This window comes from Leptodactylus fuscus, unplaced genomic scaffold, assembly GCF_031893055.1.
Source record: "Leptodactylus fuscus isolate aLepFus1 unplaced genomic scaffold, aLepFus1.hap2 HAP2_SCAFFOLD_321, whole genome shotgun sequence".
NCBI classification, from domain to species: domain Eukaryota; kingdom Metazoa; phylum Chordata; class Amphibia; order Anura; family Leptodactylidae; genus Leptodactylus; species Leptodactylus fuscus.
Window position 1 is genome coordinate 104,433 of NW_027440344.1, and position 14,444 is coordinate 118,876.

At 51.4% G+C, this 14,444-nt stretch overlaps 1 protein-coding gene across 2 annotated transcripts; it reads right to left on the minus strand.

The window, feature by feature from the left end:
- Positions 1–1,568: 1,568 nt before the first annotated feature.
- On the minus strand, positions 1,569–13,891 carry LOC142187918 (5-aminolevulinate synthase, non-specific, mitochondrial-like). Of its 2 annotated transcripts, none has more exons than XM_075261726.1 (11): positions 13,789–13,891; positions 12,237–12,446; positions 9,007–9,198; positions 8,581–8,709; positions 7,962–8,184; positions 5,677–5,861; positions 3,803–3,982; positions 3,097–3,261; positions 2,702–2,970; positions 2,276–2,438; positions 1,569–1,871 (listed from the first exon to the last, which is right to left on the minus strand). In XM_075261726.1, the coding sequence occupies exons 2-11, from the start codon at positions 12,430–12,432 to the stop codon at positions 1,711–1,713; spliced, it is 1,863 nt and encodes a 620-aa protein (XP_075117827.1). In that variant the 5' UTR covers positions 12,433–12,446; positions 13,789–13,891; the 3' UTR covers positions 1,569–1,710. The 2 variants fall into 2 exon arrangements, with proteins under 2 accessions (XP_075117827.1, XP_075117826.1); XM_075261725.1 differs by having other exon boundaries at positions 12,237–12,479; positions 13,789–13,889.
- Between the last annotated feature and the right edge of the window lie 553 nt (positions 13,892–14,444).

A 14,444-nucleotide genomic window follows, 5' to 3' on the forward strand; every position in this document is an offset into this window, starting at 1 on the left:
GGACTCTGTGAGATGCACATTGTATCGCTGCCTCCGTTTTTCCCACAGCACTTTTTTGGTGTGGTCCGCTACAGGTGGCCACAGCCTTAAAGGGATTTTCCAGGACTTCTATGTCACAGTCTGGTGCTGAGTCACAGTAACCAGGGATGGCCACCAGTCCGTGTATGGCGCTGTGTACTCCTGGCAGCTGAATGTGGAGGAGGGGGGGGGGGACACCAGGTGTCAGACCAATCACCGATCTGATAACAGACCTCAGTATCTGTGCCATGTGGTGCATGTGACGGGCACAACCCCTGCACTGACCGCCATGTGGTGCATGTGACGGGCACGACCCCTGCACTGACCGCCATGTGGTGCATGTGACGGGCACGACCCCTGCACTGACCGCCATGTGGTGCATGTGACGGGCACGACCCCTGCACTGACCGCCATGTGGTGCATGTGACGGGCACGACCCCTGCACTGACCGCCTTGTGGTGCATGTGACGGGCACGACCCCTGCACTGACCGCCTTGTGGTGCATGTGACGGGCACAACCCCTGCACTGACCACCATGTGGTGCATGTGACGGGCACAACCCCTGCACTGACCGCCTTGTGGTGCATGTGACGGGCACAACCCCTGCACTGACCGCCTTGTGGTGCATGTGATGGGCACAACCCCTGCACTGACCGCCATGTGGTGCATGTGACGGGCACAACCCCTGCACTGACCGCCATGTGGTGCATGTGACGGGCACAACCCCTGCACTGACCGCCTTGTGGTGCATGTGACGGGCACAACCCCTGCACTGACCGCCATGTGGTGCATGTGACGGGCACGACCCCTGCACTGACCGCCTTGTGGTGCATGTGACGGGCACAACCCCTGCACTGACCATGGCTCCGCTGATTCAGGTCCTGTACTCCTCTGATACCAGATACCCCGCACACTTTGCTGCCTTCGTCTAGCGCGGTTCTCCCTGATCTCTTACCAGTGTATACAGGACACTTTCTGTATACTCCATCCTGGGCCATTAGAAGATTCCAGACCCCTCCTGACACATCAGCAGCCGCTCTGCTCCTCCTCCATGCTGTACACTGCAGGTCTGCTCTATTGTCCTGTATGATCTGCCCCTGATTCAGGGCACACCAGAGACTATACCTGCTGCTCAGGATCACTGCGGATGTATCGGGGGACTACTACCCCCATGTGGGGCGGAGACATGCCTCGTGTATCTTGTGCTTATAACATCAGGATCATTCATCATTGACTAATTTACCTGCACCCCGACCCCACAGGAGGGGGTGACCCATATAACGCACTGGTCAGTGGGGAGGTAAAGCTGTGGCCATACAGAAGAGGGCGCCAGAGCGGCACATACACCAAGGCAGGGCAGCTATATCTGCAGGATCATATACACTTACAGCCACATCTTTCCCCTTTTCCTGTCAGTCTGGACTGTCATCCTGGCATTGCATTCACAAGTCAGTAAACACAAGATGAGCAGTCCTATTAAACCCACAGAAAGTTCTGGATGGCACGGAGCGTGGAGGACACAAAGAACGAAGGCGGCGCAGACATATTGCTAAACGAAATATATAGACTTTAATAGACACCATTGGCAGATACAATAATTCATAGTGTGAACAGTGATGACTGGACAGGCTACATAGTGTGCGACATAACTTCACTATAGACTGTGGCACGGCAGCGGCGGCGCTCCCCCTCTTAGGCGCTCGCTGACACGACTTTACTTAGACCGGAGAAGTAGGATTTCTCGCGTTCGCTCATCACCTCGAAATGCAGCGGCTGGCGGCAGAAGTTACATTCGGCGGTGGAGTGCGGCTTCAGATCCAGGCCCACCGCCTTCCAGGTGATCAGAAGCTTCTCTGTGGGAGGAGCAGACAAGACAGGAGATGACCAGCACGCCCCTTTAACAGCCCCCGGCACCTGCTGTAAGATCTCTGCTTGCCTTCAGTGAATAGTAACAACACTGTCCTGACCTAGTCCTGCTGCTACAGGTGAAGTTTTGTAACAATGTGTCTGCAGACAAACCTCTCCTGTCCAGGCAGATCAGTCACTGAGGGTGGAGACTGGAGACCAGAATACTGCAGCTTCTAAAGGCCTTAAAGCTGAGACTGGTTGTCAGTGATACACAGTGACTGCTCAAGGACTGACACCTGCCCCCCCACCTTATATGGCTGCATAAATCAGAGACCCCCAGACCTAGTCCTGCACCCACAGCACACGCTCACTTGTCATGAGCATGGCAGGCTTAGTATTCGGCACCTACCCAGGAAGTAGCTCATCATCTGGGGCGTGTGGTGCGGGGTGGGGGCGATCCTCAGCAGCTCCTCTCCACGTGGCACAGTCGGGTAGTTGATCGCTTGGACGTAGATGTCGTATTTGCCCATCAGCTGGTCACAAATCTCTGTGTTTTTAGCAGCATCTGACACCTGGGGGGAAAGGAGGAAGATGAAGGATGGTCAGTGTGCTCATGTATCACATAGTGTGGGGGTGGGGGGTCTCCACTTACAGGACTCAGAGACAGGTATACATGTAGAATACAGACTGTGCGGTCACCACTGACTCCATCTACTGGTCCCAGTAGATATTACAGGCTCAGACTGCAGGATTTACTGGCACTGTGTATGGTGGGGGAGGGGGGAATCTATACAGCCCCCACCCCGACCTTCTGCTCCCGCTCCTCAGTACTTACCCTGATAGGGATGATGTGGCTGGGGCAGTGCACCACAGGGAGCCCGGCGTCCATCAGCATCTGCCGCAGCAGTTTGACGTTGCGCTGGTGCTGGCGCCGCAGAGCTTGCCCTTCTTCACTCTTCAGCACCTGCACGGACGCCATGGCTCCAGCCAGCAGCATGGGCGGCAAGGATGTGGTGAAGATGAAGCCGGCGGCGTAGGAGCGGACCGTGTCTATCAGAGCGCTGGTGCTGGCGATGTAACCGCCGACACAACCAAAAGCTTTACCTGGGAGGGACCAAGATTTATATAAAATTCCTAAAGAACGGAAGTTCTAATAATTACGTTTTCTGTGGCGGTCAGTGAATCGGCCCACAGCGGGGACAGAACACTGACAGACGCCGCGCCGCTTACCCAATGTGCCCGAGATGATGTCCATCTTATTCATGACTCCATCACGGTCTCCTATACCGCCGCCCCGGGCGCCATACAACCCGACCGCGTGCACTTCATCCACAAACGTGATGGCTCCGTATTCGTGCGCAACGTCACACATTTCCTCCAGAGGACAGACGGCGCCTGCAACAGAAATCATTACAGAAGTTATTGAGACGACTCACAAGGAAGCGGACGTCATAAAGACATGGCCGACACTCCTCAAACAGAAGGGCGAGAAATCAATAACACAAGGGCACAACAGGAACCAGAAGGAAGCCGTGTACACAGAACCCCTCCTCATGTGTGCACACAGGTGCAGCAAGAGCGGAGTTCCCCTTTAAGTTAGTTCCTTTGTGATTTGCATAAGGTAAGAATCCATTTCCTTTGAAGTCTAGGAGGAGTGAAAAACCCCGGAGGACAAAATACATTTTGGACTTTTTAAGATCTGTAACTTTCTGATTTGTTTTGTTCCAATTCTTAACCACTTTTAAGATCTCTGCTTGCTGAGGGTGAACGGAAACATTTGTTACATCCCTATGTAACCCAGTCTGACACAACCTAACCTGCTGCACAGACTGATACATTGTAGCAAACCATCAGGAGAGCAGCGGATTGTCTAGGCGAGATACAATGTAACAAGTCTCCATGTAAACCTCTGACCACAAGGGACACGGGCACTCACCATCCATGGAATGGACAGTCTCAAAAGCCACAATCTTCGGGGTGGAGGGGTCAGAATTCTTCAGCAGCTCCCGGAGATGGGCAACATCATTGTGGCGAAAAACGTACTTGGGCACGCGGCTATTCCGGATCCCCTGGATCATGGAGGCGTGGTTACCAGAATCAGAGTAGATCTCACAACCTGCAGGGTCAAGGTTAAGGGTCACAGGTCAATAGCCTGACTGCAATGTATTACTATCTGTTATCAGCCATGTCAGGAGAGGCCGACTGTAGGACAGGAGAATACAATCTATTACTATCTGTTATCAGCCATGTCAGGAGAGGAGAGGCCGACTGTAGGACAGGGGAATACAATCTATTACTATCTGTTATCAGCCATGTCAGGAGAGGCCGACTGTAGGACAGGGGAATACAATCTATTACTATCTGTTATCAGCCATGTCAGGAGAGGCCGACTGTAGGACAGGGGAATACAATCTATTACTATCTGTTATCAGCCATGTCAGGAGAGGAGAGGCCGACTGTAGGACAGGAGAATACAATCTATTACTATCTGTTATCAGCCATGTCAGGAGGGGCCGACTGTAGGACAGGGGAATACAATCTATTACTATCTGTTATCAGCCATGTCAGGAGGGGCCGACTGTAGGACAGGGGAATACAATCTATTACTATCTGTTATCAGCCATGTCAGGAGAGGAGAGGCCGACTGTAGGACAGGGGAATACAATCTATTACTATCTGTTATCAGCCATGTCAGGAGAGGCCGACTGTAGGACAGGAGAATACAATCTATTACTATCTGTTATCAACCATGTCAGGAGAGGAGAGGCCGACTGTAGGACAGGAGAATACAATCTATTACTATCTGTTATCAGCCAGGAGGGGAGAGGCCGACTGTAGGACAGGAGAATACAATCTATTACTATCTGTTATCAACCATGTCAGGAGAGGAGAGGCCGACTGTAGGACAGGAGAATACAATCTATTACTATCTGTTATCAGCCAGGAGGGGAGAGGCCGACTGTAGGACAGAGGAATACAATCTATTATTATCTGTTATCAGCCATGTCAGGAGAGGAGAGGCCGACTGTAGGACAGGGGAATACAATCTATTACTATCTGGTATCAGCCATGTCAGGAGGGGAGAGGCCGACTGTAGGACAGGGGAATACAATCTATTACTATCTGGTATCAGCCATGTCAGGAGAGGAGAGGCCGACTGTAGGACAGGGGAATACAATCTATTACTATCTGTTATCAGCCATGTCAGGAGAGGAGAGGCCGACTGTAGGACAGGGGAATACAATCTATTACTATCTGTTATCAGCCATGTCAGGAGAGGCCGACTGTAGGACAGGGGAATACAATCTATTACTATCTGTTATCAGCCATGTCAGGAGGGGAGAGGCCGACTGTAGGACAGGGGAATACAATCTATTACTATCTGTTATCAGCCATGTCAGGAGAGGAGAGGCCGACTGTAATGTTCTATGAGAGGGTGAATGCCAGGACAGGACATGTAGTAACCTCTCTTGTTCTTATCATCCCTATTTTGCGTAACTTCTCCAATTGTGAGGGATATTTGAGCCAAAAATCCCTGTAGGAGGCCACACCAGGTACTGGCAGAACATCAATCACTACAGGCTAGTTCTGCACACCGTGTTCTTGACCTGAACATTACACAATACCAGGCAGCAGCTTTCCAAATGTTGTGAAACTGAATACTGGGACTTGTAGTGTCAGACCAAGCACAGCCTGCAGACATGGGACAATAGAGGACTACTAGATAAGATGGCCGATCTCCCTGATACAGCTATGACCGTCACTTTGACCCCCTGATACAGTCAGAACCCTTCCCGTGGCGTCACTTACCAGGCAACATTTTAGCCAGAGTGAAGAGAGTGGAATCATTGGCCACAAAACACGAGGAGAAGAGCAGAGCGGCGTCTTTACCGTGCAGGTCGGCCAATTCATGCTCGAGGTCCACATGAAATTTACTTGTTCCGGAGATGTTCCTGGTGCCGCCCGCTCCGGCCCCATGTTGTTTCAGGGTCTCCCTATAGAAATAGGCCAGAAGGTCAGTGGGGGGGGGGGGGGGGAAGGCGCACACATCTTATATTTAAAGGGGAAGTTCATGAAGCAATCCTGGTTGGCTAACACCCCGTGGCTTTAAGTAATTGGGCACCACATTCGGGTTATGCAAACAATGGATTTACTTCACAAGCTTCCTCATTGTACAATGTCAGGTATTGGGCAAATAAAATGGACGAGACATTGTGACCGCTGAAGGAGGACAGAACGTCCGGCGTACAGGAGGCTTAACCCTTAGGGGACGCTAACCATCTAAAAGCCATACTAGTGTAGTGCAGTCTATGGCAGATTCACTGTGATTACTGGGTGATATTCAGTAGTTACAATACTATAGGAGCGCTGAGAGCCTTCAGTGGGCTCCAGGCTGCCATGATAATGGGACACCTCCTGGGATCGCACCACGGGGGGGGGGTGGGGGGGGGGTGCGTCCAGTTACCAAGAAGGATAAAGAAAGCCAAAGTAACCACTCTGATGCCGTGGTTGCATTCGACCACAGCATCTGAGAGGTTAAATGCCTGTGATCAAAGTTATCTCTGATCACGGGCAATGCTATATGAAACCTGGCAGACCCCGCAGCTAGTGTGGCCGCCATGTTTATTCACACGCATCAGGACGTAACTGTACGGCACGGTGCATCTAAGGGTTAATGACCAAGGAAAGCAGAGGTAGGGGGGCTCGCCTATAGACAGTCTGCACCAGGGTACTAAAGCCATATACAATGCACCAGTGTCCTCCATATATACTGTGCACCAGGGTACTAGACCCATATATACTGTGCACCAGGACCCTGGAGCAGCCTATATGATACATAATGTCTGTGATCTCTGCAGTGACGCCCCCTTCCTTCTACCGCCTCCCCCTCCCACAGATTTTGCCACAAAGGGCCATTTACGGTTATATATAGTCTAATCCCCGGATCAGGAGGTTCTACTTTAATCCCCTCTGAAGAGGATGAAAACAGGGGCAGAAAATCCTGAAAATTCTGATTATGTTCTGTCTCTAGGCTCAAGTGCAAAGTACAAACCTGTATAGACTGGGTGCTCTGCCATGTAAGACCCCAGAGGGGCAGCTACAGTATATACCCCTGCTGGCCAGATGTCTGCTGTATTACAGGGGGGCTGTATTTTAGCCAACAACCCCCAGCAGAGCAGCTGCAGTCACACAGATTCTCTCTTATAGGAAACCCCCTTTCCATGAGGCCGACCCCACCGTAGCGTGTACCCAGAAGTCGCCGTATCGGGATAGTCTGCGCACTCAGACGTTACGTATCAGGGAGATGTTATCGGAGCAGTTTTCTGAGGGTTTTTTTGGGCTGTCATTTGGGTCACGGCTCTTACACGCTCAGAAGCCAGAACGCTGTGTCTTCATGTAACCGTGGCCTTTATCTCAGATAATTCCAGGATGACACTGGGAACACAAGGCTTCGCTTCTGACGTCACCGTAACATGAAGGGACGTTATCTCACCGGGGGAGGAGGCGAGGACCGAAAGGTGAGAATGACCCAGATCCCGAGGCCCCGCTATAAGCACATTGAGGTCAGGACAGAATTACCTTGTTATCGCCCCTTTATAATCATGTCCGAAACGCGTCCCCCCACCCTGCCGGGCCTATATACCAGGGTATAAATCACGTCACATGCCGAGATAAGCGGCTGCACAAATTGCTGCCAAACAAAGCAGTCAGTTGTAGTCCTATGTGAAAGATCTATACATGGTTCTGGCAGTCATCCAGCTTTCCCAGACTCCTGGTTAACATGCAGAGTTCCCCCATTGCTAGATTGATTTACCACTACAGGTCACAGAGTGGTAATGATGTCACCCAGCTTTCCCAGGTTCCTAAATGGTATATCCACAGAGCTCCTCCACTGACAGATACACAAAGAGTGAATCTAAGTATCCGGGCAATTAGGCAGGCTTAGCATTCAGGATTCTTGAAAAGCTGGGTGCCATCACTATGACCATAGTAAGGGACCCAGCTTTCCCAAGAACAGATAACCAAGACTTAAGATTTTTAACAGGTTTTTTTCCCTTCAATAAAATTTCTAGATTCTTCCAGAAGACACTCACATGACGGCTCCAACCACCTTGGGGTGTCGGCTCATCCCCAGGTAGTCGTTGCTGCACCAGACCGACACCGTCTTCTTACTGATCAGCGAGTCCGAATAGTCGTCGGCCATAGGGAACACCTGAGCGCGCCGGTTGACTGTCTTGAAGACGCGGTAGGTGTGATCTTCCTTCTTCGCCTCAATTTTCTTCTCAAAGAAGCGGTCATATTGGAAAGTGCGCACAGCTGAAAGACAAAGAAATGATAACATAATATGACACAATAGTGCGAGGACACAATGTACAGTCCTGGGGCCACAGGTGACACCGCCATCATGGCCGCCTGCCCAGCTCATCTAACCAGCCCCACCATTACATAGTATTCACTAGATGCAGCCTGCAGGGTAAAGAATGGTGGTCCTCATCTACCACACCCCATGTGCTATTATGTACACAGAGAAGTGTTCACATACAGATAGGACCAAGGAGGGATGTGTGACAACTACAATCAGAACCTCCATTCTTTATACTGCAGCCTGCATCCAGAGAGCCGCAACATGTGACCCAGCTTTACATATAATAATGCAGATTGTGGGAGTATTTCAGGGGCTACAGCCGTGGGGGGCAGAGAATGGACAGTTACATTTTGGCATATTATCCTGGAGAAGATGAGACACCAGCTCCGGCTTCTGAAATTGCTCCAAGACTCCCATCTTCCTCTGCGGCTTTGGTTCAGACATGGCCGGCTCCACTGCAGGTGATGAAATCAGATCTGAAATACAGAACACAGGAAAGTTTGTGAAACAGAGGATAATCCACTGACAATACAGCTGGAAGAATAGAATGCGAGCCGATCCCATGGGGAAGGGTTCTCCTTTATTGTGATCTCTCCAGTTACAACTTCCTTATAAGAAGGGAGCGGCTGAGAAAACAAGAAATCCTCACAGTATACCGAGGATCTGCGGAGTCATGCTGGGGGTAGTAGTGGCAGCCATACTGTGCGCTACCCAGCTTTCCCAAAGAGAGACAAGTGGCCGATTACAACACTGATGGTGGGCACAGAACGTACCTGTCCTCAGGCTCTGCATCTCATGGACGTCCTCCTGCAGGGCGAGGCTGGCCTTCCGGAACACGCTGCTGTTCTCCTGGCTCAGCTGGGCGGCCAGGAAAGGGCATTTAGAGGGGCTCTGACCGCCGCTGGCGACTCCAACATGGTCAGCTGGCACCGGAGGTGTGGCGGTGGAGGCGGCCGCTGGCACATCTGGTGATGGTAAGAAAAAGATATTATAGAGAGGCGGTGGAGGCGACGCAACACAGAACACCTTTAATAGGAAGAGATGGCGAATATCTCTGCAGCCCGTTACACATTGTTAGAAATATTGGTGAAAGAAAGGAAGGCAAAGGGCAGCCGAGTCTGGAGAAGCTCTAGAAGGGGCAGAAACTTCTGGAAGAATCACTTATTAACCTGTAAACTTAACTGACCTCCTCCCCTCCAGCGCACCAGACCAGGAACACTCGAGTTCATAGATTGGACTGACCTGGAGAGAATGGGCCGCTGATCTCTGGCACACCCCACCGGGCGCGACTCCAGGTACAAGAGTCGACCTCATCATACAGGTATTACAAGAACTCGGCTCACCCTGCCCAGCGATTGCAACACGGGAGAGGAGAGTCAACTGGCAGGGAAGCAAATGGCGGACTATCAGACACTGGATTACCAGTAGATCACGCCGGATCTTAATCCAACCCAGAGATCTAACAATCCGGCTCAGAGCTGCCGTATCAGCAGAACACGCAGACTATCCGAATATTAAAGTGCCAATAAGACAGGGGGGTGGGGGGTGGGACGTGGAATTGATTTTTACAAGAACTTATGATCTGTGACCTTGGTGTCAGTTTCATGTGAAGTCCAGGTGTAATCCTCCCGTGACGCCGCTTATCACCCTGATTTACAGTCTCTGGGTCACAGTTCAGGGTGATTGTTTTGAATGTGACTGAACAGGGCGAGGACATTCCAGAGAAGATCAGGGCCCCGGGAAAGGGGTGTCAAAGGGCGAATTCAACTATATGGGCCATGATAGGGGTCATGAGATATTGGGACAGGGGTCCTGGTAAATGTGGCAATGATGCACCCCACTGAAGGCTCGGGGCGTCTGAGACACAAACCCATCCCCATCAATGCATTTAACCAGTGTACTGCAGTGAGATATAAAGGCAAAGTCTGTCCATGGCCATCACAATCCTCAATAATATACTGTGGACAGGAGATGGGGGGCCCCTGTGGCCCTCTGAGATACTCCGTAGCAGTAAATGGCCCCTGCAGCTCACAGACTAATGGTAAGTATACAAGTCCCTGCAAACTAGTGACGGGAGCGTTATCAGCACATAGGGAATGGCTAGTCCTGTAGTGGTCACAGATACAGTCAGGGATCCTACAGAACAAGAATCCCTCCTATAGACAGGTACAGCGTGGTCAGGGATCGCAGTGCAGCGCTATATACCATACAAATACATGTAAACTGACACATTCACCTGTATTACTTACAATACGGGCTGCGATACTCTGCCATCTTTGGCTACGTGTTCCCCTAGCCTTCTAGCAGTGGTGTCCAGTCTGCGGCTCTAGGGCTGTGACACTCTGCCATCTTTGGCTACGTGTTCCCCTAGCCTTCTAGCAGTGGTGTCCAGTCTGCGGCTCTAGGGCTGCGACACTCTGCCATCTTTGGCTACGTGTTCCCCTAGCCTTCTAGCAGTGGTGTCCAGTCTGCGGCTCTAGGGCTGCAATACTCTGCGATCTTTGGCTACGTGTTCCCCTAGCCTTCTAGCAGTGGTGTCCAGTCTGCGGCTCTAGGGCTGCGACACTCTGCGATCTTTGGCTACGTGTTCCCCTAGCCTTCTAGCAGTGGTGTCCAGTCTGCGGCTCTAGGGCTGTGACACTCTGCCATCTTTGGCTACGTGTTCCCCTAGCCTTCTAGCAGTGGTGTCCAGTCTGCGGCTCTAGGGCTGCGATACTCTGCGATCTTTGGCTACGTGTTCCCCTAGCCTTCTAGCAGTGGTGTCCAGTCTGCGGCTCTAGGGCTGCGATACTCTGCGATCTTTGGCTACGTGTTCCCTAGCCTTCTAGCAGTGGTGTCCAGTCTGCGGCTCTAGGGCTGCGACACTCTGCCATCTTTGGCTACGTGTTCCCATAGCCTTCTAGCAGTGGTGTCCAGTCTGTGGCTCTAGGGCTGCGATACTCTGCGATCTTTGGCTACGTGTTCCCCTAGCCTTCTAGCAGTGGTGTCCAGTCTGTGGCTCTAGGGCTGCGATACTCTGCGATCTTTGGCTACGTGTTCCCCTAGCCTTCTAGCAGTGGTGTCCAGTCTGCGGCTCTAGGGCTGTGACACTCTGCCATCTTTGGCTACGTGTTCCCTAGCCTTCTAGCAGTGGTGTCCAGTCTGCGGCTCTAGGGCTGCGATACTCTGCGATCTTTGGCTACGTGTTCCCCTAGCCTTCTAGCAGTGGTGTCCAGTCTGCGGCTCTAGGGCTGCGATACTCTGCGATCTTTGGCTACGTGTTCCCCTAGCCTTCTAGCAGTGGTGTCCAGTCTGCGGCTCTAGGGCTGCGATACTCTGCGATCTTTGGCTACGTGTTCCCTAGCCTTCTAGCAGTGGTGTCCAGTCTGCGGCTCTAGGGCTGCGATACTCTGCGATCTTTGGCTACGTGTTCCCTAGCCTTCTAGCAGTGGTGTCCAGTCTGCGGCTCTAGGGCTGCGATACTCTGCGATCTTTGGCTACGTGTTCCCCTAGCCTTCTAGCAGTGGTGTCCAGTCTGCGGCTCTAGGGCTGCGACACTCTGCGATCTTTGGCTACGTGTTCCCCTAGCCTTCTAGCAGTGGTGTCCAGTCTGCGGCTCTAGGGCTGCGATACTCTGCCATCTTTGGCTACGTGTTCCCCTAGCCTTCTAGCAGTGGTGTCCAGTCTGCGGCTCTAGGGCTGCGATACTCTGCCATCTTTGGCTACGTGTTCCCTAGCCTTCTAGCAGTGGTGTCCAGTCTGCGGCTCTAGGGCTGCGATACTCTGCGATCTTTGGCTACGTGTTCCCCTAGCCTTCTAGCAGTGGTGTCCAGTCTGCGGCTCTAGGGCTGTGATACTCTGCGATCTTTGGCTACGTGTTCCCCTAGCCTTCTAGCAGTGGTGTCCAGTCTGCGGCTCTAGACTGACGGTAACTACAACTCCTATTGTCCCCTAACAGGCTATCGGGGGGGAATAGTACGGTCGGGTGAAGGTTTGGTGCTGCAGGTACATCAGTATAACTTACTCTGGCTGCTGCTCGAGGTCTCTTTGGTCTCCTGGTGGTGCGCGGCCGAGGTGCTGAGCTGGGCGCTGGACACCGGTCTTGGTGACATCATCACAGGGCAGTTCTGGGCGTACGAGATCAGAGATTTCCCAGCTTTCTGCAAGAAGGTCTGTGGGACCCTGGAAAGGAAAGGGCAGCGGCGGAAGATCACCTCCATCTTGGTCACTGGATCTAGGAGGAGACACAACAGGCAGAAGTCAGGGTCTGCAAAAAAAAAAAAAAAAAAAACATTCAACGTCAAGGGTTAAAGAAAAGTTTCTCTAGATCTTTGCATTTCTTTGTCTTCCAGGGTTAGTGACTGAAAACAGGATTGGAGGCTGACAACCAAGCTGACTTAAGACTTCTCAGAGCAGAGGGTTTGGTACAATTGTATCAGGCTCTCCGTGTACCCAGACCAGACAGAGGACATCTATAACGGCTGCAAGTGTAACAAACCTCCAGCTGTGACAAGTAGGAGGTCAGGATGTAAACAAGACTGGTGTAATAAAGGGACAGGAAGCCGAGATTCTAGTAATGGAGACTGAAGAGACTGAGTCACTGATATTTAGGGGTTTCCCTCTATTGGGGTTGGGTCACTGCAGCTCTTACAACATTTTGGAAATCCTGGACACAATCCTGAGCGTTCCCTGGATTACGGGTTGTCACAGCCTTCCTCCTCCCTGTCATGGCCCTGTGTGACATATAAAGGGGTCCTCCGGGATTAGGGGGTTACACTACTTGCTATGATACACTACAATGTGTTCTGTCGCCGCTTTTAAGTGATGTCCGGCAGTCTAGCAAAGTAAATATTACGGATTAGGACAGATTGAGGACCCCTAACCCCCGCCACGTAAGGACACTCAGGGATTAGGGGCTTATTCATACGTCTGCTTGTGTTTGTGTCACGTGCGGTGCGCGGATGATCCGTTTCTCACATCTATGATAAACAGATTACGTTTATTTTCTCTCTCTCTCATTTACTACAAGATTTTGGGTCTGTGAAAGAAAAACAGAGAGCACTTGGACGGCGTCTACTGAGACACAGACTAGAACAGCGCCCCCAACACCCAGAACATAGAGTCCACGCAGACACAACTCAGCTACATCTACAGCCTGCTCACAGCCCAACACAACAAGGTCACCATCACTAATGGCAGGTCTTAGAGGTGACATTGGGCTCTGTTCACACCTCTGTCAGGAGAGAGTGTGACCCAAGATGGAAACCCGAGGGGCCGATACAGGGGCGAAGGGGCTGCAACTGCCAGAAATAGAGATCATGAGAATAATAATAAATAATAATTACAATAAATAATCTTATATTTCATTCTGAGTAATATTATGGCTAATAAGATGGAATTGATACAAAGACACAAGATATTCTTCCATCTAAATCTAAAGAAAGTTTCAATTCACTAAAAACAAAGAAAATGATGAAAAACCGCAAATAACCGGAAATGAATGGCCGATATCGCAGAGACCATGAGCCCGGTCCCGGCACACACATGGCGGCGGCCGCAGGGTTCCGGGCACTCACCGGCTCGGGCGGCGGTCTCTCCTCGGTGAGCAGTCCCTGCTGCTGCCTCCTGTCTCCGGTCAGTCTGTGGCGGAGAGCCGCAATGTCACCTGGTAATGTAGGATCAATCTACACCGCCTGCTATTGGTCCAGGCTGACGCCCCGCCTCCGCTACTGACCAATCAGGACGACCCTCGAAACCAATCAGCGCGTTACTACAAGGCCATCACGTCTATCATGCTCGGTTGAGGTAGGGCTGCTGACGTCATTCCTTCAGGCTATTACTCGCTTCGCTCTGTCCCCGCCCATTTAAAGGGCAGCATCAGGTCTTAAAGGGACCGCGTGACGTGTAGTGGAGATTATTATCTATGAGGAAGATGTTATTTACATGTATTAATTACCAGGTAGCCATTAACGATTCACATGGCAGGAAAGGGGTTAAAATACTTGGGCACACCCCTTTAATACCCCCACTGAATCAATGGTGGGGCCCTAGTCTATTGGTTCCTCATTCACCATGACGTCATCACTGGAGACCCACAGAGAGAACCAGGATGAAGAAGAGGGAATTATCATTTATTTCTTATCATTTATTGTTTGTTTATTTTAACCCCTTCCTGCCCTCAGCTGTTTATTGGAGAAGCCCTTTAAATCAAGACCCCTCTACAGAGACGAGT

What these genes read in the sequence shown, in the direction of transcription:
- LOC142187918 (XM_075261726.1), bottom strand. Translation starts at nt 12,432, where the DNA reads ATGGAGGTGATCTTCCGCCGCTGCCCTTTCCTTTCCAGGGTCCCACAG. An exon ending in TCTGGCTAAAATGTTGCCTG is followed by an intron (nt 3,983 to 5,676) that starts GTAAGTGACGCC and finishes TTGACCCTGCAG; the next exon opens with GTTGTGAGATCTACTCTGAT. An exon ending in CATCATCTCGGGCACATTGG is followed by an intron (nt 2,971 to 3,096) that starts GTAAGCGGCGCG and finishes GGTCCCTCCCAG; the next exon opens with GTAAAGCTTTTGGTTGTGTC.